Source organism: Paramisgurnus dabryanus, chromosome 13 (assembly GCF_030506205.2).
Source record: "Paramisgurnus dabryanus chromosome 13, PD_genome_1.1, whole genome shotgun sequence".
Classification (NCBI taxonomy): domain Eukaryota; kingdom Metazoa; phylum Chordata; class Actinopteri; order Cypriniformes; family Cobitidae; genus Paramisgurnus; species Paramisgurnus dabryanus.
This window is the reverse complement of record NC_133349.1, coordinates 1,896,751-1,924,458: the sequence shown is the minus strand read 5'-3', so window position 1 is coordinate 1,924,458 and position 27,708 is coordinate 1,896,751. Positions and strand designations below refer to the sequence as shown.

The 27,708-nt window shown below is 40.8% G+C and overlaps 1 protein-coding gene across 2 annotated transcripts in view; it reads left to right on the top strand.

Annotated features, from left to right (window-relative positions):
* The first annotated feature begins 727 nt into the window (after positions 1–727).
* The window catches only part of LOC135789243 (mannosyl-oligosaccharide 1,2-alpha-mannosidase IA), a 222,578-nt gene continuing 195,597 nt past the window's right edge, over positions 728–27,708 (top strand). For both annotated transcript variants that reach the window (XM_065299001.2, XM_073811524.1), the window contains exon 1: positions 728–2,433. In XM_065299001.2, coding sequence (XP_065155073.1) covers positions 1,882–2,433 — 552 coding nt within the window. In that variant the 5' untranslated portion in view covers positions 728–1,881. The remainder of the gene's footprint in view (positions 2,434–27,708) is intronic.

Below are 27,708 nucleotides of genomic sequence, written 5' to 3'. Positions count from 1 at the left end.
TTTTTTAAAACACTGTTGCCATAAATTGACCCTTTATCTCTTCATCTAAATGTTAAGAGTGTGTGCAGGGAGCAAGCGTCCATCTCCCATTTTCCTTTAAATATCCTTTAAAACCTTAGTCCTCCTGGCTTTAGCTAATCCTTGTCTGTAAAACCAGGCCTGTGCTGGGTTGTTTCAAACCATGGTTGATCAGTTTAAACTCATTGGGGCGGTTTCCAGGGCAGGTTTTAGACTATTCCTAGACTAAAATAAATGTAAGAGCTGTCCAAACTAAAAACAACCTGCACTGACATAAAGTTTTTAGTAAGGCATGTTTGTTAAAACTAGTTATTTTTCCTAATTAAACTGGGGCCTAATCCTGTTTTAAGATCATCCCCGTCTGGGAAACCACCCCATTAGATTTCAATTTACCTGTCTTGGGTTGTTTTGAGCCATATTCAGGTAAAATGTAGACATTTTCAAGGTTAACTTAACCCAACCCTAATCAAACTCACCCACCTTTGATTTTCTAGTGATCATGAAGACCTTGCTCAGGTGTGTTTGATCAGGGTTTGAGCTAAACTCTGAAGTGTTTAAGAAGAAACCCTGAGCTACTGTATGCATGCATCAAACAATTCCGAGTAGAAACCTGTTTGCAATACCCAAATACACCGCTCGGTGGAGGTATGCGCTCGTGTTTGCGCGCGCCGCGCTGTTACACACGCGCTCCCCCTAACCGCTGCTGATCAAAGGCGTTTGCAGCAGACCGCCCGGGTAGACGCGGAGTACAGCCGCTCCATAACGCCTGATGTTTGTGGATCACGCGTCTGATAACGGCATCGTTTCAAGGCTTTTACATCGACACAGCACCCCGCGGCATTTGTGCGCCATTTATTCTCCTTCGTCCGCCACTGATGATGAAGTACGCGAGCGCGGACGGGCGGTTATGGGATAACACCGCGCGTTTTCATTAAATTACATTTCTGAAGAGCGATCCATCCTTCTGCCGTTCATATTTTAGGAGCACAAACATTCCTCTCCATGCATTGGACGTAGAGTTCCGGAACGCAGAAGAGTTTGCGGCGCGTCGGACGGGAAACCAACAGTTTTTACAAACACTCGGACCGATTATCGGCGTCGCGTCGGTACCGTGACACACACGTTTTGATATACGGATGTATTCTTCAAAGCGCTAGTGTCTTGGAATGATGCGCACGTTGCCAAACGCACACAGATGTTGAGAAGTAACCTGGCTATGACGCTGCAGTTCGGGGGATTATTGGATCAGATATGCGTTGTTTTCTTCACTTTGCGCTAAAAACTTCAGTGTTGCACTTTGATCATATGTGAGATCATTCATCATCCCTATCATTTTTAGTCAGCAGTGGGTTTGGAAGCACATTGATGCTTGCTTTGTAATGTAAAGCAATCAGGCGTTTTATGTATTTCTGCATGTGCATAAATATTAAACTGATTTCATTTTAAGTCCATAAAGTTTCATTTTGGTTTCCGTTAAGCATCTTCATAAGCATCATTATCTTGTGCTGGGAAGCGCATGTTATTATTTATTCATTTGAGGAATATTGGTTGTGTGTAACACTATTTTTTGTTGCCACATAGTTTCGCTTTAGTTTCTTTATGAGATGTTGCATAAGTAAAGCGATAGGAAGCGGTTAAAATGGAACACTGATGCGCAATGACGCTTCTTGCTGTGCAAATTTGTTGACGCAACCTGTGGACTCTTAAATCCATAGATCTGGAAAGAATCAGTCGCTTTGACCAGTGGAAGGTTGAGGTTGCACAACCCTGTTGTTGTCTGTGCTTTCTAAACGCACGGTTTGGAGCAGACATATAGTGGATATATCAAGTAACCGTGCGCAACGTGAATAGTGGAAAGTTTCGATGGTGTTTCGAAAGTTACCCGGTGTCTCAGCATCGGGCATGGGGCTTCGTCTCTCTCAGAAATTCGTCTTTCTTCTCTTTCTGTCGGGTTTGGTTACTCTGTGCTTCGGGGCACTTTTCTTTCTACCCGACAGCGTGCGCCTAAAGCGCATCTTTCTTTCCAAAAATGAGAATCCGGCGGTGACCGTGGGATCCGAGAGCGATGCCCGGGAACTTTCAAAAAAGGTGCCCGGAGACCAAGAGCACCAACGGGCGTCTTTAAAGGGCGCCGAGGCGAATGGTAAACTGAAAGTGAGCCGTAAGCCTTCAGTGACCCATGGAGCGAGAACTGTGGAGAGGTCTGTTAGGACGCAGGACGACTGGACCCCGGCGAGGGCGCATGAACCGGCGGCTAGGGAAGAGCGGGTAACCTCGCCTGCTCATCACGGGCAACAGAACTCTGGATTCAACTATGAGACTTTTAAAAAGTGTCTGCTGAAAGCACCTTTGGGGACGGAACGTGGAAAGCCATCGGATCCTCAGACTCTTCAGAGGAGAGAGAAGGTCAAAGAGGTAAGATGTGTGCATGAGCAGTGTCTCTAAAGTAGCATATTGGTTCTGAGCATGTAAGCGAAAGTTTGGAGGGTCAAACCCTGCAAGATTTTCTGTGCAAAACCAATGCAAATGTTTATTTACTGTTCATCTTTGATCTTATGATCAAAATGAAAGCCGCTCTGACTGAGGCCCCATTGACTTCCATAGTATTCCTTTTTCCTACTATGGAAGTCAGTAGCATAAGATCAGTTCTTGTGAGCTACAAGCATGTTACTGGTTTGTCTGGTTATTTACTGGTATCTCTCTTTGCCATGCTGTCACTTAAAAGTGATTTCTGAAGCCCAGCGTTTGTTGGTTTGGTCTTTGTGTGTGATGGTTGCTTGAACCTTCTGGTTATTTGTAAAAAGGATCATTAGTTTGATTAGTTGATGTTTGTCTTTGTGCATCTTACTCAGTGTTAAACTTTTTTGTGTAACTCGTCCCGAACATTCTTGTGCTTTGAACGTGAATGATCGAACTGTGGCGTGTTGAGAAGACGTGCTGTTAATTTTATAAGCGATTAAACATCCCATGAAGTATTTTCTTCAGTCTTATTTATTGTTCAAGCTTTCTGTATTAAGCAATGTATCTTTTCTCAAACACATTTCATTGCATTTTTAAAAAAAAAATTTACCTGGGAATCAAAAGTCTGTCATCTGTCAACTACTATAAAAGCACTATATAGAGGAACGATCAGGATATTCATAACCTTTGATCTTTTGTGTTGTGTTGAATGATGGAGATGATGTGTTTGAAGTGTTCGAATGAAAGTGCGTCAGGTACAGATGAGCGTCGTCCAGCTGGCTGACATCATATTGATTTCTCCCACTTACTGAAGGATTGGCCGTACATTCTGTCAGATTTAGTCAAGTGTTAAAACCCAAATACTTCCCAGGGCAATTTTCTGAGATGTGTTTTTTGCATTCTATAGCCTAAAATTCTGCATTGAGTTTTCTATAGTTAGATCATATTTCACTGTGTCAGAACTGCTGGATAGTTTCCAAAGCTGCTGTGTATTCGTTTCTTGCCTAACTTTAGAGTAGAATTTAAAATGAAGAAAAAGGTCACCTAAACAAATAATTTTTGTTAGGGTGTTTTAACATATAGACTGTTTAGGTCGGCCCAAATGACGTGTCGCTCCAAGTACGGTGCGTTTGGGTCAGTGTGAACACAACAGCCGCACTCGGGTGCGCACTAAACAGCCGCTCCGAGACCGCTCTAAACAGGTGGTCTCGGAGCGGCTGTTGCCGAACTCTGGGGCGACCCACCTGTGGTGTGAACACTGCTGGACCTCGGGCTGAACCAAATACAGGAAGTTCTCCACATGTTTGAGCCACTGGGCTTTCGTTGTGACGTGAGCCGTGTGTTATATTGTGGGTTAACAACAAACAAGCCAATCCTGGTTCGTTGCATAGAGATTCGCGGTCTCCTTTACGTTTGAGCTGATGATTTTATAAATGCATAGCTGTCCTCCACACACAAATAGTGACATTACGGGCTTTTAGCAAACGGCTCCGTGAGAAAGGCTTTAATAGAACAGCTACGCAATTTCGCGTTAAAGCAAAGAAACTTCGCAAAGACGTACAATGTTTATCTCCACATCTTGATAGCTGCGCTCTCCCTGTCAAGCTGGTTGTCGTGGAAACGTGGGGGTGGTCATGAGACGGTAAGAGCTGTCAGAGACCAATGACAGCGCTGACCGTTGTCACATGGTGTACGGTGCGGCATTTCGAGTAAAGTAAAAAATATATATATGTGAACACGGACCGCACTAACTGAAAAATGATACAATGTATTTTGGTGCGCTCCAACATATGTGAAAACAACCTTAGAGTCAACACGAAACTCTTTCACAACCTGTTTGACTGTTATCTGATGTGGTCGAAGTTAAACGGATGCTCTGTGTGAAGATAACCCAACTGAAAAGACCTAAGATGGTTGGCTGGTTTTAGCTGGTCTCCCAGTCTGGTTTTAGCAGGTGTAGGTTTTTTTTTAGCTGGTCAGGCTAGGAGACCAACTGACTCTCCACCTAAATCCAGATGACCCACCAGCTTGATTAAGCTGGAAGACCAGTTTAACCAGCTTCATCCATCTTATCCAGCCAATCAGTTTAAGCCAGTTTGACCAGGCTGGAAGACCAGTTTAACCAGCTACTTTGATCTTAAACCAGCCAAGACCAGATTAAGACAGCTTGATCGGGCTGGAAGACCAGTTTAAACTGTTACTTCCACCTTAAACCAGCCAAGACCAGCTTTAGCCAGCTTGATCGGGCTGGAAGACCAGTTTATCCAGCTACTTCCATCTTAAACCAGCCAACCAGCTTAAGCCAGCTTGACCAGGCTGGAAGACCAGATTGACCAGCTATTTCCATTTTAAACCAACCAACCAACCAGCTTAAGCCAGCTTGACCAGGCTGGAATACCAGATTAACCAGCTATTTCCATTTTAAACCAACCAACCAACCAGCTTAAGCCAGCTTGACCCGGCTGGAAGACCAGTTTAACCAGCTACTTCCATTTTAAACCAACCAGCTTAAGCCAGCTTGACCCGGCTGGAAGACCAGTTTAACCAGCTACTTCCATTTTAAACCAATCGGCTTAAGCCAGCTTGACCAGGCTGGAAGCTTGGCTTAGCTTGTTTAAGATGGAAGTAGCTGGTTAAACTGGTATTCCAGCCTGGTCAAGGTTGCTTAAGCTGGTCTTGGCTGGTTTAAGATGAAAGTATCCCGGGCTTATTGGTAGGGAAGATTAGATTTGAACTTTTAGGTAAATTGTGAAGTGGCTGGTGTTGAAGGTTTTGTTCAATGTAAATATTAACAAACATTTTATTATATTTTAGTATTTTAAAGGGGAATTCCGCCTTGAAATGATCCTAGGGTTAATAACAAACGTGTACCGAGTTCGACCGTTCACTGGAGTTTGTTTTCATGTTAGTCTAACATGACCAGTGTTATTGCTAAACGCAAATTAGCATGTTATGGTAGCCTTCGGGGCATCAGTGCATTAAAAACGAAATCGCTATGTCTATACTACTAATAATGCTAAAAATAACCCCACACTTACACTGTAGCACAATGAGGGTCTCTATATGTAAACCGAAGCATTGAGAACTTTGCAAGTGTACAGGCAGTTTATTAAAAATAAACACTTACCGTTCACGTCTGGATCACATATCCATGCGGGCGCCATCTTGGGAAAACTAAACTCTCGCGTGAAACGTTGTTGCCCGTTGTTGTGGAACAGGTGTTGTGCTTTCACGCGAGAGTTCAGTTTTCCCAAGATGGCGCCCGCATGGATATGTGATCCAGACGTGAACGGTAAGTGTTCCTTTTTATTAAACTGCCTGTACACTTGCAAAGTTCTCAATGCTTCGGTTTACATATAGAGACCCTCATTGTGCTACAGTGTAAGTGTGGTGTTATTTTGAGCATTATTAGTAGTAAAGACATAGCAATTTCGATTTTAATGCACCGATGCCCCGAAGGCTACCATAACATGCTAATTTGCATTTAGCAATAACACTGGTCACGTTAGACTAGCATGAAAACAAACTCGAGTGAACGGTCGAACTCGGTACACGTTTGTTATTAACCCTAGGATCATTTCAAGGCGGAATTCCCCTTTAATAGATAGTAATTAGGAGGAGGTCTTTCTTTATTACAGACATTCATACGTTAAATGATGTTTACTTGGATTAAAAGTTTGCAAAAGGGAGAGCCAATGTCAAATGTATATGATAAAATATTTTATAATAAAAATATTGTGCAGTGTTTCACTAATGAACAGACATAAAGCATGATGGGAAATGTACAATCTAATCCATCAAGGACAATTTTTATTTGTATTGAAACCTGTGGTCGGCTTGAGAAGGGTTTGTGTTCAGATGAAAGGTTTTTCAGAGGCGAGCCAGTTGTCATTTTATATTTAATGGAAGATTACAAAGAGATTTGAATAACAAACACAGATGAATCATGGATAGTAAGAGCAATGCTGTGCATTAGGAGGGTAAATGGGATTGATTTTGCATGTTGATTTCAGCAGGAACCTGCTTGTGTTGGTTTGTGATGTCAGTGAATCATCAGCGGTTTATAAAGACAGAGATGAGCTTTATCCAGAGAGTTTATATAGTTTCCATTAAAGTCACGTGATGAATGAAATCGTCTGCTTGTGCTGTTTTACTGTGAAGTGTTTGTCTTTGGATTTCCTCTGTGTGCCTGTCAGAGTAACCTGATCTTTTTAAACAAACATCTGTATTAAATTATAATCCAGCAGAAGAAACAGAGCAGGATTTCCCGGTCCTATTAAATTTTCTGGGTTTTACATCTTCCTGGGTCAACGTCAAGGTTTTAGTGTTAGCTTCATATTGCTAATGTTAGCATAAAGTCCAGTTAGGGGTTTGTTAGAAAAGGGTTTCAAACATAGGCTTGTTTTATACAAGAGTCCTTTCTGGTTCTCAGATCTGATTGGATGAGAGCCTTTTCAGCCATCATGTGATATAACATCACGGGAACTGCTTCACGTCATACTTTTTAAACACATTGTGTGTTTATTCATGTCACAGACACTTAAAGCGAGCATAAGTACCAGAGAGCCGATCCAAGACTTCTGGGGGCCCCAAGCAACTTTGTGAGGGGGCCCTGAGGGGACGCATTCATACAAACCCATTCACTGTCTCTGCTTTTGTAGCTATAAACAAAATGTTAACAAAAACACTTTGTATTATGTTATAGCTGTACATTTTTACCATATGGACATTACTGTTGACACTCATCAGAATACTTCCTAATTATAACATTGACATAAGCCCTTAATACATTGGTATTTAGAAAAACTATAACAAACAACTTGTAAAATTAAAGCATGATCAATCTGGTTTACTCCAGTGGAACATACCATCATATTAATAATTCTCTAAATATGCAAACTTAATGTGCATTGTTTTAAAATACTAACAGAAGTTTTGCATGAATACATGATTTTGATTACGTTACAAGCATTTCTAACAAAACATACTGGACTAATACTGAATCTGGAGATTTGGGCTGAAATGTTTGTAATAAATAAACATGTTTTTTAATCTTTTTACTTCACCTTCATGGCTCTTTTTGTGCAATGAAATCCACATTCATGGAAATGCACACCTGGTGATTTAGTTAAGACATTCAAAACAAACGACTGAAAGGGTTAAGCTTGCCTGAGTTTTTCTGAATTTGCATTGAACAGCTGTGCAGTGATGTTGACCAGGTCATGTTGATTTTAACTTTACACAGGATTACCATTGATGATCCTGCAGTTAAACCGCCAATGTCCAGTGACTGTGATTTGATAAAAAACAAACTTTAAACTCAAACATTCAGACAGGTTGAGTTTTTCTGTCACAGAGCGCAGTGGAGATATCAGTTGCGATGTCTTGTGTTAGTTAAAAATCATTTTCTGACTTGATTCTTTTGTGAGTCTTTATAAACTTTGCATTATTTTGTCACCAGAAGCTTATATCATAAAAGTTTGTGAGCATTAAAGTATTTCCTCTCCTGAAAACATTACCCCGTCACATTTCATAATATATACATCAGGGCTGCACGGTTATGACAGAAATCATAATTGCGATTATTACAATTAATGACGTCAACTTATCAATTTTAAAATGTTTGATTCACCACTGTATTTTGTGCCAAAAAATACTACTGAAACAATTAGAAATTTGCACAAATGGACAGATGTATTGTGGCTTTTGGTGAATATGTAATTGTTTCACATGTAATTGTAATCCCGATTACAGGGGCGTCATGCACCAATATTTTTTAAGGGGGCACAGTGTGCACAGCTCACAAAAATGTGTGTATATACAGACATCAAAGAGTAACTAAACCCTAAACCAACTTTTTTTAGTTAATGATATTTAAGAATGATGCTTTATTAGTGCTGTTCACTGATTTTAGTAACTTTTTTGACATTTGGATATAAAGTGTTTCAATAATACAATATATGGTGTAAAAACGTCTGAGTGCTGCCCTCTTCAGGTTGAACGGTGGCTACTGCAGTTTAATTTTCCTATTGGATGTTGGGTCCAAAAAATGACTCATGACGTAAGCAGGTTCAAGCTCACCACGCCCTTGTTACGATCTCACCACACACTTGGTACGAGCTTAGTTCGTCCCCTCTATCTCCGTTGGGATCTGCCCACTTTTCTTGCATTTTTCAAATATTGCCAGTGGGCGGAGTCAGGCTCTGACCAGGGGTTTAGTTACACTTCAAACATAATATTATAGAGCTTTCAGTCTTTTCCATGGCACTTACATTTCTAACAATCTGAACACCCCTGCTTTCATGCAAAAACCCTTCAAAATAAAAGTGTTGACTAACTTTCATTACTATTTAATCGGAATAATGACATATAAGACAAGTAACAGATAAATGGACGCTTCTTTGATTTTGAGGTTGTTTGCAAAATCCATTTGGCTAAAAAAAAAACCAAGGGGGCACGTGCCCCCTCAGTTTGAATGGGCATGACACCTCTGCTGATTAGTTTTTCGATTAATTCTGCAGCCCTAATATACACACACATTTACAACCGTGGAAAAAAACTTCACTTTGGCCTTTAATCATCACTTTTACATGTATTGTGACCATTTCAGTCCTGTTGAATTTCAACAAAAGCAAACCTCAGGAGTGACATTAAGTCATCCAACAGTAATGAGAAAACCAAGATGCAGGGTTTCCCGCAGAAAATGTGTTAGTTAAGGTGGTAGGGTTGTGCTGGTGGGCGGGCCGGGGGCGTGACGTTTTTCTGTGGCTGTATGGAAAGGTTTGGATCATTTAAATGCATTTTGCACTGTTTCTTATTACTTTAATATGTGCAGACTCATTTTACTCAATTAAATTCTCATTATTTGAATACAGTCCTTCATAATGTATTACTGTATTGTATTCTTTAATGTTTAAAGTCAGTAACGCTCCCAAAATATTTCCTATTTCATCCCAAACTAGGCCTGCATGATTTTGAGGGTGAAATAAACATTGCAATTTTTGCAATATTTTGAGAAATACTGAATGACTTCACCAAATGACTTCAAAAGCTCTGTTTAAGAGGAATTAAACTCGCATTACTTTAATAGCTTAGAGATTATTCACAGAGATATTTGTGATTTGAAACCGCTCTCATGTTGTGTAAAAAGCTTTGTAAATAGTTTTCCCTTTGAACAAAATGCTGCATGTATTGTGATGTTGATGCTGATATCGTGCACCTCAACACTTTAAAGAAGTATAACCTGGACATGTTCCTGACACTTTTCTTCTGATGTCTGAAGGAATTCGAAGTGCTCATGTGAGGTTTGTACAGCGTTTAACCTCTCATTCATCAGTGCTCTGTGCTTTTGTAATGGGCCGTCGGCTGGAGGGTTTATCCTCTGTCGGGACTCGCTGACTGGGCGTTCACTGCCCTGTGATATGGATAGAGTTACACGGAGCAGCTTGTGGAGTTTTGCCTGGGAGGAGGGGATGAGTTTTCCTCTCAGGAAAACCAGGATCTTATTCCACTTCTCCAGGCGGAGGAAATCGCTGTGGGCTAACAGTAAAAGGGGAGGAAGTGTAATGAGCTCCTGGATATTTAAACGGGGCTGGCGAGAGACCTCATGAATACTGAAGCTCTTCCTTTGCTTTCGTCTTGGAATAAGCTGCACAATTTGGATCCTATTGTAATTTTTTGTAGTGGAATGATAAACAGTTACTGCAGTTTAGTCATCTAAGACAGAAGCCTTAAAATTATTCAGCAGCTTTTATGGTAAAAACCTCAATCTAAAGTAGGCAGAGTTAAAAATAGACCTGTTTCTGTTTGCATTCACATGGGTTTAAAAGAAGTTTTGTGGTCATAATAATAGTAGTTGTGGTAGTTATGTAGGTATGTGCTGTATTTAAAGAAGTAGTAACCGCCATTTTTGTGGTTAAACCAGGTGGTTCAGTTGGTTATTAATGTTGGTTAATTCTAGGGATATGCAGTACTGTACATCATTCAGGTTATTGTTACAAAAGTAAAGAGAAACTATAATAGTGAATGTGAGATCTGTAGTTGTGTTGTTTTATGTTATTTATATGGCATAAAAGTAAATGTATTTTTCATAAATATGTTTAATGCAAAACTAGCAATTCGACGCATAGTTATCAAAGTTAAAAGTCCCACCGTTCGAAATAAAGATTTAATGCCCAGAAAACTGTGTCTGTGTTTATTAGTTGATTAATGGTGGAGTCAGTTGAGTTAAAGCAAATGATTAACTAGTTGTCCAGTTGTGCAGAGCTTGTTTGTCTTTCTTGTCCTCAAACACACATGTTTGTTATTTGAGGTTATTCTGCATCAGATTCCTGTAAGTAGACATGGGTCACATGAAGTCCACTGCCGGGGGCTAGAAGTTTCCGCTTGACCTTCAAATACATTTTACAGTTTAATTCTAGGTTAAAGACCAGCAGACTATGTTTAAAGTTTCAGTTTGAACCTCACGCTGACAGTTTAATTATTACATAAATGAATTATAGATCACAGCCTTGGGATTGGTATTCATGTAGCTTTTACAAATCTTTTTATACATTTATTCTTGGAAGACATCTTTTATCGTTTTATGCACTGTTCCTGTGATAGATAAAATGTTTAAGGCACTAAATGTACACTGAAAAAAAATTCGAAGTATTTTTGTCTTGTTTTCAGTAAAAATATCTAAAAATTCTTAAATTAAGATGCTTTTTCTTGAAGAGCAAAACAACCCAAGAAAATAAGTCTAGTTTTTAGAGCAAAAATATCAAATTTAAGTGATTTTGTGTATAAAACAAGCAAAAAAATCTTGAAAATTTTTCTTAAACACTAAATTCAAGAAAAATTTGCTTATTTTCTTGGGTTGTTTTGCTCATCAATAAAAAGCATCTAAATTTAAGAATTTTTAGATATTTTTAATAAACAAGACAAAAATACTAAGATTTTTTTTTCTTGAAAATCATTTTTTTGCAGCGTAGTGAATAAATACTGAATTGTATTGCTTTTGTTTGTTTAACACTGCTTAAGTTTTTTTCTCTTTTGTCTTTCTCCACCAGCGATTTTGAAAACATTTGCCAATCAGCTCCAGCATTTTTTTAATTTTCACAAAACATTGATACCTGCCAGAAAATGTTCTTCTTTTAATATATAAACAAACAGTATATCTAATGAAAGGACAGACCATCTGCTTTCAAAAACAAACAAATGTTTCATCCTATCCTCATTGGTTTTATAAGTTGGATAAAAGTGCTACCTAGTGGATAATAGTGGAAATATAGATTGCCATAAAAACTCTTCATTGGCAGGGAAGCGTTTCCCCTTAATTGACGAAACAACTCATTAGTGGTGGGGAAAGAGTTAATGGGGTTTGTGTCTCAGGCTACGTATACTTGACATTGATGTAGTAAAAATTGAAAATATTTTCCTTCAGGCTTTTGAGAAATTTCACATACATTTCACAATGCTGTCCAAACGATCTGTGTTTTAACATATCCATGAAAGTGACTAAAAAACCGAATTACATGAGACTAATGTTACTTTGTACGTGCACAGGCATGTACTTTTTTACAAAGTCTTTTACAGAGGGATAAGGCGTCGTTTCAACAAGATGTCGTTTTCAAAACTTGCACTTTTCAAAAGTTTGCATTCTCAAGACCACCAAACACTGTTGTCATGTAAATAAACACCTAAACCGTATAAAAACTTTTCCATTTATGGTTAAAACATTGTTGTGTAAACGACCCCTCACAATTTTATTTTAAGCCTGAAGTACATTTGTGTTTTTAAGTGTATGCAAAGCGTAGCGTACAGTGCATGTGGCGCAAATTTCAACATCATGCGTACTACGGTTGTGACAATTAATCGGGCAAATGCGCGTTTTCTCAATGAATGAATTTGAATGAATTACAGAGAAATGCCGGCACATCCAAAAGCCAGATGGCGCTCTCATTCAGAAACTCCATTTGTGCCACAAAAGAAGTGTCATTACAAACTATTCCAGGAAATATCCTGAGGCATATTTATTCGCTGTTCTTCAGATTGTATCAGGTATTTTCATGATAATAAAGAATAATTTGAATGATTTGTGTTTGACGAGTGTTGCTTTTTTAACTCTTTCACCGCCAGCATTTTAAAAAAAAGTTGGCAATCAGCTCCAGCATTTTTTTAATTTTCACAAAACATTGATACCTGCCAGAAAATGTTCTTCTTTAAATATATAAACAAACAATATGAAAGAACTGACCCTCTGCTTTCAAAAAAAAAAAAACGTTTCATTCTACCTTCAGTGGTTCTTTTGCAATCAGCTTTTGAATATGGGTAGGTTTCTGCAAAAACACCCAATTTTGAGCAAAAAGCAGAGATAATTCCATTTTTGTGACGGACTTTTCATAGAGATCCCATTCAGAGCGATCTTTAAAACAGACACGGACATGCAGCCGCTTGCCATAGGGCAATACTTCCGGGTTTAAAAAGTTGCGGAAGCCACCTAGTGGATAATAGCAGTATTGCGGAAAGACGGAAAATCTCATCATTGGCGGAGAAGCGTTTTCTCTTAATTGACAAGATATCTCGTCAATGGCGGTGAAAGAGTTAAATGCACGTTATAAACGAGTCAAACTCATAGTGATTTTAGATTGATAAGGACTTCCCACTGATCACAGAGCCGTAGTACAAGCACAAGCTGTGCATGAAACACAGAATCAGAGCCTTGCGATTCAGAATCGATTTCAGACAGGTCTTTTTAATGGGAACTCGATGCATCAATGCAGATGTGTACTGTACGCGCATCGCCAGGTTTTTGTAACGTGCATACTTTGTATATGTAGGATGCTTGTGCACATACAAGAGTGTGTAGTATGTTGCCCAGGAGAGTTATTGCAATTTGTCGCAATGCGCATGCATTAAATGTTTGCATATGAGTCAAATGAACTGTGCTTTGCAAGAATGTGTGTTCGAGTGTGCGTGGACCCTCACATAAAAAACAAACAATAACTGTGTTTGGACCTTTTTTTGAGTAAATATTGAGAGAACAGTTCATTAATTTTAATTTCTCTAATCTTCATGTTGTCTTAAAATCTTGTTAACATGAGCGCGAGTGAGTAATGTCAGAATTTGTCTGTGGTAGTTTTGGACCCTGAACACAAACCGAGAGGAAAGACCTTCAAACTGCTGCTCCATTAATCCTCTCCTAATGACTTTATATGATATGTGTTGTTCAGTGGTGTTGAAAGAGTCGCGGTTGATGAATAAACACCTGGTCTTTATTCCTCAGAGAGCATCCGTTTATTTCACACAATCTGGCGTTTAAAGAAAAACTCTTGTCTGAACTAAAGTATTTTGCAATCGATGATTTATTCCAGCAGGTCGTGTTGTGCAATATCTTCTCTTAACGGTTAAATCAGATTCATATGGTGCTTTGTCTGGCCTTGTTTTGGTCACCGTACCTCTTTATTTCATAAACCATTTGCATGTTTTGATGCCTAAAAGTCTGTCTAAAAGTTAAAAACAAATGCATAGGAAAAACCAATCTCTTTTGGTCCATACATTTTTACTTAAGATAATTTTCTTAAAATTTCTTTCAGAAATACTGCTGAGTCTGATAAAAATACACATTTACAAGAAAACATATCAGAGGGTTTTTCTTAACTATAATAATAAAAAATTAATTCAAATATAATTGTTATGTGAACCATTTGATAATGCTGGTTTAAAATATCAAAATCTGAATTGTTTTAAAGTCAATATAATATGTTGTGGGGCAGGGGTATTGTAATGATATGTTAAGGGAAAATGTCAAAAATTGGCTTAAAAACATACAAATATTTTTTTTCTTTTTAGCATCATGGCAGGAAGCAGAAATTATATTTTCATGTGAGATCTGACTTTCGTTGCTTGTTTGTGTTTTTCTATTGTGTGTTGCATGTAGTTCATTTCCACAATTACGCTGTTTAATGCAAAAGTTCATCAAATCAGACGTTACAAGCACATTTCATTAAAGTAGTAGACTAGTTGTCACCCAGAGTCATTGACTGGTTTAGTCGAGCGTTGCGAGTGTTTTTCCACCGGGCAGCAATGGTAGAAATAGTTTTTGATTAAAAGGATGTTTAGTTCATTGCCTATTTTGGTGAAGGGGGCTTTTGTTCATTACCAACACAATTAGGCCGATAATGAAACTGCATACATATCATTACAGCCCAAAGCACCAGAATCATTCTTGCCTGCAGAACTCGTGTAGGATTGACAATATCTGACCATTGTGTTTACAGAACGATGCAAAGAGCAAATATTACAAACATCTTTAATGATCATGTATCTTTACATTCTGTATTTGACTTTGCAGTTCAGTAAAGAGTCTCTTTAAACATCATTGTAGAAAGCATGCAGGATAATCCTAATGTTTTATTTTGTTAGCTAAAACATTCAGTGCTAACTGTTATGGTTTGTACACATCAGACGTGAATTAATTATATGCATGAGTAGAGAGCATACAAAGTCAATCCAAAGATGCAAATACATAAATATATTGCAAATTGGAGACAAGATTGCTGCGAAAGTGAGATACTTGCCTAAAACGCATCTTCTGGGCAAGTCAAAAAATGTCAATTTATGCATGAAACTTGCATGATGCATTGTTTTGCAAGCCAACTATAGCGAAGAGCTTATTCACAATCCATTTGTATCAGAGAATGGAAGAGAGCATTGTTTTTATTTGTGCTAAATGTGATAAATGTCACTAACATTATTATGTGGACCATTAGATCGATTCGTACAGTAAGGGTTCACTCATGTGTCTCTGTCTCTCTGTCACAGACGGTTTCTGGAGGTAGATCAGAGTAACTGAAGTAAAGGTTTGGTTTCGGCAGTGGTTGGTGTTTCCGGAAGTGACCCACCCTGCATTTTTTAGCGTGTGGTTTCAGAGATGGCACGAAAAGAGATGCTGGTTAGTTAGGTGTGGTTGTGCAAACTAGAGAAAAGCTAAGCTTGTCTGATGTTAAACTGGTTATAGTCAGCATATATAAGTGTTGTTATAGGGATGGTTTGAGGTGTCAGGAGCTTCCTGTTCCGTTTATTCCTGTTGCTTCCGTTTTCACACTAGTAGCTGCTTTTGGTGTCACATCAATCACCACGTTTATATGCACCTTCATAATATGATTATAATGGGATTTTGGCAATATTGCGATTATAATTTACCTTATGTGCATACAATATTTCGATAAAATGATGCAATTAAGCTGATAATCGCAGCAAGTATATATTAAAACAGGTGGCATACGGCGCTATTAATCTTAGTATGTGACCATGTAAATGCTTTTAAAGCGTGAATTCATTTTAAACTTGACATTAGGAAGTTTTACCTGAACTCTGTCAACACGACTCATTGTCAGCAGCCTTGCGATTCAGAATTGATTTCAAACAGGTCTTTTTATAGAACACGCCATTTATCGTCACAGCCCTAATCAGCATCATTTATCCCAAATCCCCAAGAATCCTGAATCATGTTTCCTTTCGCTTAAAAAGACATATTTACACGGAATTTTTAAAAATGCCACAATTATCTTTGTAAAGATACCGACTGTTGTGTGAATGTGAACAACATGCATATATGGGATCCATGCATTTGATGTAGGTGTTAATGTGAAAGCACATTAAGGCCCAATCCCATTTCTCTGGCTTACCCCTACCCCTTAGTTTTGCACATTCACGTGAGAGTAAGGCCCAATTGGGATAGCCCTTACTACCACGTGAACGTGCAAAACTAATGCTGCGTTCAGACCAGCCGTGGTAGAGGCGTGAAGCGCGAGTGATTTCAATGTTAAGTCAATGTAAAGACGCAATGACGCGTGTCTGGACGTCTCGCAGCACGAATGAGACGTTAAGCGCGGCAAACGCACAAATTAAAAAGTTTGAACTTTGGGCGGAAAAACGTGCTGCGTTAACCAATCAGGAGCTTGCTCTAGTAGTGATGTGATTACAGGAAGTGAGCAAAGTCGCAAGAAGCCCCTCCCATGAGGCAAATTTCTCGATGACTAGAATTTCACGTGCGAATGAAGCGAATAAACTCAAAATGTTAAAACGGCTAACTATACAGGGTAGATGCGAATTCGACGCCTCAAACGCAGCTGGTGTGAACCCACGGTAAGGGGTAGGGGCAAGGGGTAAGACAGAGAAATGGGATTGGGCTAAAATCTATGTCTGAATAACTAAAATGTTGAACAAAATATTGTGTATAAAAGATTCAAATCAAATAGCCAAATTGGTCGCAATACCCAGCTCTACTAAACACATTTTCTCAATCCTGGCTTGCATGGGATATTTTGGTGCTGTCAGATGTTAAACCGCAAACAAAGCCTTAGGATGTTGACATGAGCTGAATGAATGCATTTTAATTAGGCTGATGGTCGACACATGCAGCAAAAACTTGTAAAACCACGAGCAAAAGACAGCATGGTTTCCTCCAGACTTTATTGACATTGCATGAGAGTAGTTTGTTGTCTCCACAGCGTCTCTCCTGCTGTCCAGTCTGTTGTCTATTTCCATCCTTTATAAAACACTCCTGTAAATCCACATTTCTGTTGAAGGGCCCTCGAGGGCCCACAGGTGCACATCATGCATCTCGATGTTGTCTCTGTGAATCTCTTCCAGTTCTCAGCTCCTCGACAAGGGACTTAACTTTGGATCTTTTTAAACCTGGTCCCTTCATGTGTTTTCTCTGATCAGATAGCTGATTTATTAAAACCATTCGACCACAATAAATGCATCTTGGCTGAACGGATATTAATCCAATCTTCTGTTCCTGTGCAAAATGCAAATGCGCTATTCATTACTCCACCTTCTTGAAAAGAAAACAAGCTTGTAAAAGTGACTGTCAAAGATGATAGTGAAAAAAACTATTCTGAATCAGTCGTGTGCAAAAACACATCACATCTGAAACACTTTTGTCAAGTAAAACCCATGGGATCACAAGTGAAACATCGGTTTTGCATGGGGATTTACACGGAATCACAGAAAAATCTTCCATTTTCACATTACATCATATTAAAGAAATGCAGTGAGCTCTCCAACACATCATCAAGACATAAAAAGACTGCGTGTGTAGAGTTTATTCTTACAAAAAGTTACAGTATGTGAGGAGTAAGTTTATGGATTTGTATTCGCAGGATCTAATAATATAATAATAATAATAATGTATTTCTGTTTCTAGCTCAAAGCATTTAAAACATTGCTTAAATAAGACACAATCTCATGGTTAATATTTCATAATGTAAATTTTTGTTCATGTAGTGAATAGAAAACAACTTCTCTTGGCCAGCGGAAATGTTTTGCCGTTGAACCGTGCAGAAGTTGCTGTGTTTTTTCTGTCCTTAAGCGGTTCACTTTCATTTGCAAACGCTTCATTTGATCTCAACAAGACTCAAAGCCGCCCTTCACTACACCTGCTGTGTGCTATTTAACATCTTCACCCTCAGTAGTGTGCTCGGTGTAAAGCTCTCGGTTAAATGTTCTTAATAAACCCTCTGAATAACATTTACAGATGAGTACAAACCTCAGAGGAGTTACCAAACTAAAGTTTAAGGAAGAAGATTACAAGATTTAGACAAATAATTCTTTGTTTTTATAAAGATGTTTTTTATGCAATAATAGTTCATCGTGAGCACATGTCATTTGTCAAAAGTTGTGAGACTTGTGTGCTATATTGCCAGTCTTCTGAAAGCATCCATCAGCTTAATGTCAGAAAAAGCGGCTGAAATTATGTTTTTTTTTTTTAAGTTATTGTCAGCATATAGCAGTGTTTACTTCCAGAACAATCATTCTTGCTCTGCTTTAGATTATGAGCATCATTTTTTGTAACTTGAATGTCTCAATTATTAATACAGTAGCTTTATTGAAAACAAACTTTAATAATCAGAAGTGGGCCAAAAACACTTCAGCATCAGCAGTTTACTCTCATTGACTGCTGTGAACACACATTTTTACTGTACAATGCTTTTGGGGTTCAGTTATTGCAACACAAACCCGGCACATAATAATCATGTTTATGAGTTTTATTTTCGGTGGATTTGTGAGGGTGTTGAGTCAACAAAAAAGAAAGAATTTCGGGGTCATTTAAGCATTTCAGCAACTGAAGAGAAAACACTTTTAAACGTATTGTTTTTATCAGTTTTATAGCATAACTTGTCTACACTTTATGCATTCTCAAGCCAACATGCTATTGTTATTCATGATGTCTGTGAGAATGCAGGAAGTTTGTGTTGCTGTTTCACACGTCTGAATATTAATGTACTGTGTGTCTGTCTCACTGCACACACCGGGTCAGATTCACACACTGATACTGACAGTATGCCATCTGATTTATTGTTAAAGCAATATTGTGCATTTAAAGGTGCCAAAGAATGCATTGAAATAATACAGTATGTTATATTATCTGATATCTATATAGAAGGTTTGTGGCTTTATTAAGTGCAAAAAATGATCCGAGAGACGGTTTTACATGTCTATTAACAACCCTAGGATTTGCTTTTGTATTAAATGGTCTATTATTACTTTATTTGAAAGGGTCATGAATAGTAATGTTGAGCTCTACTCTGATTGGCTGTTTATCCTTCAGTAGCTCTGTGTGTGTGTAAACAGATCTTATGTTTGAGTCTGTATCAAATTTTGAGGAATAATCAATTGTTTGGAGATTGTTAATGGATGTTTCTGGTTGATAAGTTTGTGTTTTTTTTTCAGTATGGACCTGCAAAACGTAACTGTGACGTCAATAGTGTCATGACTGCTGGGTGATCGATGGCTGTGTGATCTGTGTGTGTGTGTTGTTTACCTGTGGTGCCGGTTCCTCGTGTGTTCACTAACTCCGCCCCCTTGTTTCAGTTGATTGTTCACCGGTGGTGTCTCGTTTACCTTTCCCTTTATATTGCACGTAGTCCTGTCCTTTGTTGCGCGCTCATTGTTTTATCACAGTCCTGTTGCCCTGCCTTGTCTTGTCAGTCGCTCTCTGTCTTTCCCTTTGTTACCCCAGGTTTGGTTTCGGCATTCGGGGACACGTCTTCACCCGGACCGCTCGCTTGTTGGAGCATTGGATTATACTGACTTTGTTTGTCTCTCGACACAGCTGGTTCGCTTCGTTTCTAGGCGGTATACCAGCTGTCTCCCTCTCTCCGGTTTGCATCATCACCCGTGAGTGGAGTTCACCCATTTTACCTTGTGGATTATATTGACTCTAATTACTGTTGTTTCTCGGAACCACTGGTTCGCTTCGTTTTTAGGCGGTGACCAGTGGTTTCCGGGTGGTCCTTCATCATCTGGATTACACAGTGGATTATCCGTCTGAGAACTTGGACTTCCATCTCCGCCTGTCATCCACCTTCAGGGCGGCGTGTTTCATCCCTCTGTTGCGTGTGGTGGCAGTGCTGGCGTTCTCGACGGAGCGCGTGGGTGGCTCTCTCTTCCTTTGGATCTGTACTGAATTATTGTGTAGCGCCGACTCACTCTCCCCTACTGTGGGAGTGATTCATTCCCACAGTAGTGATTCCATCGGAGTGAGTCAACGGGTGTACGCCGTGTGTGGATCTACCAGTGACTTGCTCTCCTGTTTTCTACATTTTTCTAAATAAACTATTTAACTTGCACTTGACTCTGAGTCCGTTTCCTGACAGATGAGCGCGCCACATATGGAGTCAGCAAGTTTAGAGAGTCGGGAGGTACAGACCGCCCTTCACCAGCAGGGGGCGGCCATCGACCAACATTCGTCGTTATTGTCTGCTGCTGCCAGAGATTTCAGCATCCTGTCTGAGCAACTGAAAGAGCTCAGCAATCGCTTGGACCAAGTGACTCCTCACCATGAAGCCCCAACCTCATCCGGAGGAGCCGCTTCATTTGAACGGGAGCCACACACGGCTACACCCCCCACCTACAATGGCGATCCCAACACCTGCAGATCCTTTTTACAGCAGTGCTCTCTCGTCTTCGCACTCCAGCCCCGTCGATTTTCTTCATCCACTTCCAAGGTGGCCTATGTCCTGACATTACTCACTGGAAGGGCGAGAGACTGGGGTATGGCCGCCTGGGGGGCTAAAGCTCCTTTTACTTTTTCATTTGAGGCTCTCGAGGAGGAGATGTTAAAACTATTTGACCGCTCACTCAAGGGAGACATGGCAGCGGCTGAGTTGGTGAGATTACGGCAACGTAATGACTCTGTGACTGATTTCGCCATACGATTCAAAACGCTCGCTATTTGCTGCAACTGGAATGACGCGGCATTAAGAGCACAGTTCCTCGAGGGTCTCACGCCAGGTATTCAAGACGAGATTGCACTGAGGGAGCCACCCACGTCCCTGGAAGCTGTCATCGATCTGGCTCTGAGGGTCGAGTCTCGCCATCGGCAGAGAGATCTGCGTCGCTCATTTCGCCACCTGATGTCAGAACCAGGGGAGATCGCTTCAGAGACGCCCTCCGAGGAGCCTATGCAGCTGGGCAAGTTCCGAATTTCTGCTGGAGAGAGAAGTCGTCGGCTATCTAATGGCCTCTGTTTGTATTGTGGCAAGCCGGGGCATCTGGCGGCCACCTGTCCGGTAAAAGCTCACGCCCGCCGATGAACCTGGGAGTCTCGGTGGGCGCATCGTCATTTAAATCTCCCGTAAGCAGCACCACACTACCTGTCATGATTAACTCTTTTTCGTCACAGGCGTTGCTGGATTCCGGTGCGGAGGCGTGTCTTTTGGATGCTGGGTTGGCCAAGTCCTGGGGTATCCCATTCATCCCTCTCTCCTCCCCTTTGTCTGCCTGGACATTGAAGGGCCAGCATATGGCTGTGATCACGCACCGCACACCCCCTGTGAGTTTGTTTGTTTCTGGCAATCATCGTGAGGAGATTGAATTCTACATCTTAGAAGATTCACAATCGCCAGTCATTTTAGGTCATGACTGGCTATCCAAACATAATCCTCACGTTGATTGGCAGAACAATGTTGTGTTATCATGGAAGTCTTCGTGTTATGTTTCTTGTCTTGGTCCTGCTCCCTCTCTTGTCTCTTGTTCTGTCTCGCAGGTCCCGGCTATCGATCTCTCAGGGGTCCCGGCGGAGTACTCGGATCTGTATCAGGTTTTCAGTAAGTCCCGGGCCACTTCTCTGCCTCCTCATCGGTCGTATGATTGCGAGATTAAACTACTTCCCAACACTTCTCCGCCTAAGGGTCGCATATTTTCCCTAGCTAAACCAGAAAGAGAGGCTATGGATAAGTACATTAATGACGCTCTTAAAGCCGGTCTCATTCGCCGCTCCTCGTCTCCAGCCGGTGCTGGATTTTTCTTTGTAAAAAAGAAAGACGGGTCTCTTCGTCCGTGCATTGATTATCGAGGGCTGAATGACATTACTGTTAAGAATAAGTACCCCTTGCCTTTAATGTCATCAGCATTCGAGTTATTACAGGGAGCGCGCGTATTTACCAAATTGGATCTGCGCAACGCTTATCATTTGGTACGTATTAGAGAGGGCGATGAGTGGAAGACAGCCTTTAATACACCTTCTGGACACTGGGAATATTCCGTTCTGCCGTTCGGTCTTTGTAACGCTCCAGCTGTCTTCCAGACCATGGTCAATGAAGTGCTGGGTGACATGATTAACAGATTTGTCTTTGTGTATCTCGATGACATTCTCATCTTTTCTCCCTCCATGCAGATACACACTCAGCACGTTCGCATGGTTTTACAACGGCTATTAGAGAATCAGCTATTTGTTAAGGCGGAGAAGTGCGAGTTCCACAAAAAGTCGGTTTCGTTTCTGGGTTTTGTCATTGCCGAGGGAGAAATTCGTCCCGATCCCGCTAAGGTTAAGACGGTTGCCGATTGGCCAGTACCCGACACTCGGAAGGAGCTTCAGCGATTTCTGGGGTTCGCCAATTTTTATCGGCGTTTCATCAGAAATTTTGGTCAGATCGCTAAGCCTCTCACCGCTCTCACTTCACCTAATGTATGTTTCCGTTGGAGTAGAGAGGCTCAGGAGGCCTTTGATGTGTTAAAATCCCGGTTCATCTCTGCACCTGTCCTCTCTATTCCCGATCCGGCTAAACAATTTATAGTGGAAGTGGATGCATCTGATGTCGGGGTAGGCGCCGTCTTATCACAGCGATCGTCTATTGATGGGAAAGTACATCCGTGTGCTTTTTTCTCTCACCGGTTAAACCCAGCAGAACGTAATTACGACATAGGGAATCGGGAGCTGTTGGCGGTTAGACTCGCTTTGGGTGAGTGGCGTCACTGGTTGGAGGGAACCTCGGAGCCCTTTCTGGTCTGGACGGATCATAAGAATCTTGAATATATCCGTTCGGCCAGAAGACTAACATCTAGGCAGGCTCGTTGGGCACTCTTCTTTGATCGTTTCAACTTCACCCTCTCGTACCGGCCTGGCTCGAAAAATACCAAGCCTGATGCTCTCTCCCGTCTGTTCGAAAAGTCCGATTCGGAGAGGACGGAGACCATTCTCCCGGAGGGGAGGGTGGTCGGCGCCCTCGTATGGGGAGTCGAACAGCGGGTGAGAGAGGCCGGCCGGGAGGGGGAAGTTCCGGAGGGGTGTCCAGCGGGTCGCCTATGGGTTCCTGAGCGGTTACGTTCCGATGTCATCCGGTGGGGTCACGAGTCCAAATTTGTCGGCCATCCAGGTATTCGGAGAACGCTGGCTGCCGTCCGTCAGCGTTTTTGGTGGCCTTCTATGTCCACTGACGTCAGACAGTTTGTATTAGCCTGTTCGGTTTGTGCTCGTAATAAAGTATCTAATTTACCACCCGCTGGTCTGCTTAAATCTTTGCCCGTGCCCTCCCGCCCCTGGTCGCATATAGCTCTTGATTTTGTCACCGGCTTACCGGCATCTAATGGTAACACTGTTGTTCTAACTGTGGTGGATCGTTTTTCGAAGGCGGTTCATTTCATTCCCCTGCCCAAGCTACCTTCTGCAAAAGAGATGGCTCAGGTTTTGATTAATCACGTTTTTCGGTTACATGGTATTCCGACTGACGTAGTGTCAGATAGGGGTCCTCAGTTCATCTCTCGTTTTTGGCAGGAGTTTTGTAGACAAATTGGCGCCACGGCCAGCTTGTCGTCTGGTTATCACCCGCAGACCAATGGGCAATGCGAACGGGCTAATCAGGATCTCGGTAGAACGCTCCGCTGTCTGTCGTCACAATATCCGAATTCCTGGTGCGATCAGCTCCCGTGGGTTGAATATTCTCATAATTCTCTTCCCGTTACGTCTACCAATTTGTCCCCGTTTGAACTTTCCATCGGTTATCAACCTCCCCTGTTTCCATCACAGGAGCCCGAGGCAGCGGTTCCGTCTGCGTTAGCTTTCGTACGCAGGTGCAGACGCACCTGGAGGAGAGCTAAGACACTGTTATTATCTAATTCCAGACGAACCAAAGCTGCAGCTGATCGTCATCGGCGACCTCCACCCCGTTACGTTTGTGGTCAAAAGGTATGGCTTTCTACCAAGGATCTGTCTCTCCGTGAGCCTTCTCGTAAGCTGGCTCCGAGATTCATTGGGCCATACAGTATTTCTAAGGTCATTAATCCGGTGACGATTAAGCTTAAGTTACCCCTTTCTCTTGGTCGGGTTCACCCTGTTTTTCATGTATCCAAGGTTAAACCTGTGATGTTTGCTCGCTATAACCCCCCTGTCTCTGCCCCTAATCCCCCCGCCCCTCGTCTAGTGGATGGTGCCCCTGTCTACACTGTTAAGAGGTTACTAGACTCCCGCCGCAGGGGCAGAGGATTTCAGTATTTAGTGGATTGGGAAGGATACGGTCCTGATGAGAGGAGCTGGGTTCCGGGTCGGGATTTGCTGGATCCTGGGCTGATCGAGGACCTCCGTCGGCGACAGGGTGAGTTCCCCGGTCCGTCTGGTGCCGGTCGTGGAGGGGGGGCTACTGTCATGACTGCTGGGTGATCGATGGCTGTGTGATCTGTGTGTGTGTGTTGTTTACCTGTGGTGCCGGTTCCTCGTGTGTTCACTAACTCCGCCCCCTTGTTTCAGTTGATTGTTCACCGGTGGTGTCTCGTTTACCTTTCCCTTTATATTGCACGTAGTCCTGTCCTTTGTTGCGCGCTCATTGTTTTATCACAGTCCTGTTGCCCTGCCTTGTCTTGTCAGTCGCTCTCTGTCTTTCCCTTTGTTACCCCAGGTTTGGTTTCGGCATTCGGGGACACGTCTTCACCCGGACCGCTCGCTTGTTGGAGCATTGGATTATACTGACTTTGTTTGTCTCTCGACACAGCTGGTTCGCTTCGTTTCTAGGCGGTATACCAGCTGTCTCCCTCTCTCCGGTTTGCATCATCACCCGTGAGTGGAGTTCACCCATTTTACCTTGTGGATTATATTGACTCTAATTACTGTTGTTTCTCGGAACCACTGGTTCGCTTCGTTTTTAGGCGGTGACCAGTGGTTTCCGGGTGGTCCTTCATCATCTGGATTACACAGTGGATTATCCGTCTGAGAACTTGGACTTCCATCTCCGCCTGTCATCCACCTTCAGGGCGGCGTGTTTCATCCCTCTGTTGCGTGTGGTGGCAGTGCTGGCGTTCTCGACGGAGCGCGTGGGTGGCTCTCTCTTCCTTTGGATCTGTACTGAATTATTGTGTAGCGCCGACTCACTCTCCCCTACTGTGGGAGTGATTCATTCCCACAGTAGTGATTCCATCGGAGTGAGTCAACGGGTGTACGCCGTGTGTGGATCTACCAGTGACTTGCTCTCCTGTTTTCTACATTTTTCTAAATAAACTATTTAACTTGCACTTGACTCTGAGTCCGTTTCCTGACAAATAGTAGAACTTCAGCGTAAATGCTAGCATATAGCATTAACTAGCATATACATTAACTAGCATATAATGCTAACTTAACAGTTACAGCTTTGTTTTTAGCATTGTAACAACATTGTAATTAATTTAATGTTGGGGTGTATACAGTATATCGACTGTGACGTCACAGTTGGTGTTATGTTGTGATTGGTCTGTTTTCCAGCACTCTTTTGCATGCACAACGTTTACTTAAGGAGGAAACAATCGTGTTTGAGACTTATGATATGTCGTTACCATGTACACAACTCTTATTATTCATCTATGACTAGGTAAATACAGTTGTACATGCTACGGCACCTTTAAATACTACCATTTACAGTTGTCTTTTAATAAAAAGATGTCTAGTAATTCACTTTCACAAAACCCGCCAATAGTGTGACCCCAGGCACCCCAAAAACATTTTTGCATTTCCTGACATTTAAGCAACCCCTCATTATATTAATGACAAATCTCATTGCTTTTATTTCTTTGTTAATGCCATTAAAAATATGGGAGGAAATTGTTCCCAAATTACAGTCCTATGCGATTCCTTTCAGATGCTCATTACATTGTATTACAGTAAAGTTTAGAAGATGTCAAACGTCTAGTAGCCGTCCAAACACAGTCCAGACGTCTAGGCTAAAACAAGGCAAAATTTAATAGACCTCTCTAACCATAGCCCAAAAATAAATGAAATTAATAAATAAATGTATGCGAATACCTTGTAGTCCCTGTTGACTTTACCTACATGATTGAATATCAGACATCTCACCAGTTATTTTGGCGAAAATTATGTAACCAATTTTACTGAGGGCACTGCGTATGGACATTATAACAATGCTTAGCATTTATAGTAATCCTGTTTTTTGGTTCCCTCCCCCTTTTGTTTTTATTACAATGCATATTGTATGTTCAGGGATGACAGATTGATAAGCAGACATGCTATTTATGATGAGATATAACTTTTGATACTTTGCATTAAATGTGTCTCTCTTATTGACTTTATCATATCAGTGTGGTTCTCATAAAAAATTGGGATTGAAATATAACGGCTATTGCTTGCTGGGTTATAATAAAGTAATACAGTGTACACTATTGATGAATATGTTTATGATGATTTATATGCATTACACGAGGGCTAGTCAACTGGCGGCAGGCCATTTGTCTGATTTAAAATAAGCGTTGCACTGTGTGTGAGGGGAAATTAATTGCTTATTAATCCTTTTTTGTTTTACTTTATTAGTTACACTTGGCATATATGCATAGCTGTTTATTGTGTCATTCATTTGCATTTTTTTTTTTTTACTATTGTGAATACTCATAGATTGAAGGCTATTGGAATGAGCTTCTGTGCCATTTTGGCATGGATTTACGATTAAACTGAAATTCCATACAACTGCCACTAGGGGCGAACTCTGACAGTCGTGTCAGAATCTCGTGTGCATTTTTATAAAATTATAAAATCTGGCCCTCGAAGAGGAGTAGTTGATGACCCCAGTATTACCCAGTATGATGGGCTGTTGAGTTGTGCTTCAGCTCAACCGGCGTGTTATTTAATCTCAAAGTATTTTTAGTTTGGTGACCGGAGCTCATTTACATAATCTATGGAGAACTCAATGAGATCTGCTGTAGCTGTGTGTGACAGATAACGTAAAGACAGGGGCGTCAGTTTGTATTGAAAAGTGGTGGGGACAAAAGATCAGATGAAAAAACATTACAGCAGGATGGGAAAAATATTGAATAACGGCGTATCAAAAATGGGCATAGTGTAGGCCGGTCAACAACACAAAAAAACTCCGCATAAAACCTTTAACAATGTCGACTGCACTTGTAACATTCCCAGCAACACCAGCTCAACCCAACTGTGCCAAAGCACCATACTGTAGAAAACTGCAGCACGTTAAGTCAATGATTACAATGAAATTCATTATATATGTAAAAGAAAACATACGCAACATATGTGACCATAGACCACAAAAAGTTGTACGCTACAAAAAATTATTTAAGAAAAATATTTTTTTTTTGTTTTCAGTAAAAATATCTAAAAATTCTTAAATTAAGATGCTTTTTCTTGATGAGCAAAATTACCTAAGAATATAAGCTTAGTTTTTAGACCAAAAATATCAAATTTAAGTGATTTTGTGCATAAAACAAGCAAAAAATCTGCCAATGGGGTAAGCAAAAAATCTTGAACACTAAATTCAAGAAAAATTCAAGAAAAAAATGCTTACCCCATTGACAAATTTTGCTGGTTTTATGCACAAATTCACTTAAATTTGATATTTTTGGTCTAAAAACTAGATTTTCGCTCATCAAGAAAAAACATCTTAATATAAGAATTTTTTGATATTTTTACTGAAAACAAGACAACATTTTTTTTCTACATAAATCTTATTAAATAAATCCTATTTTTAG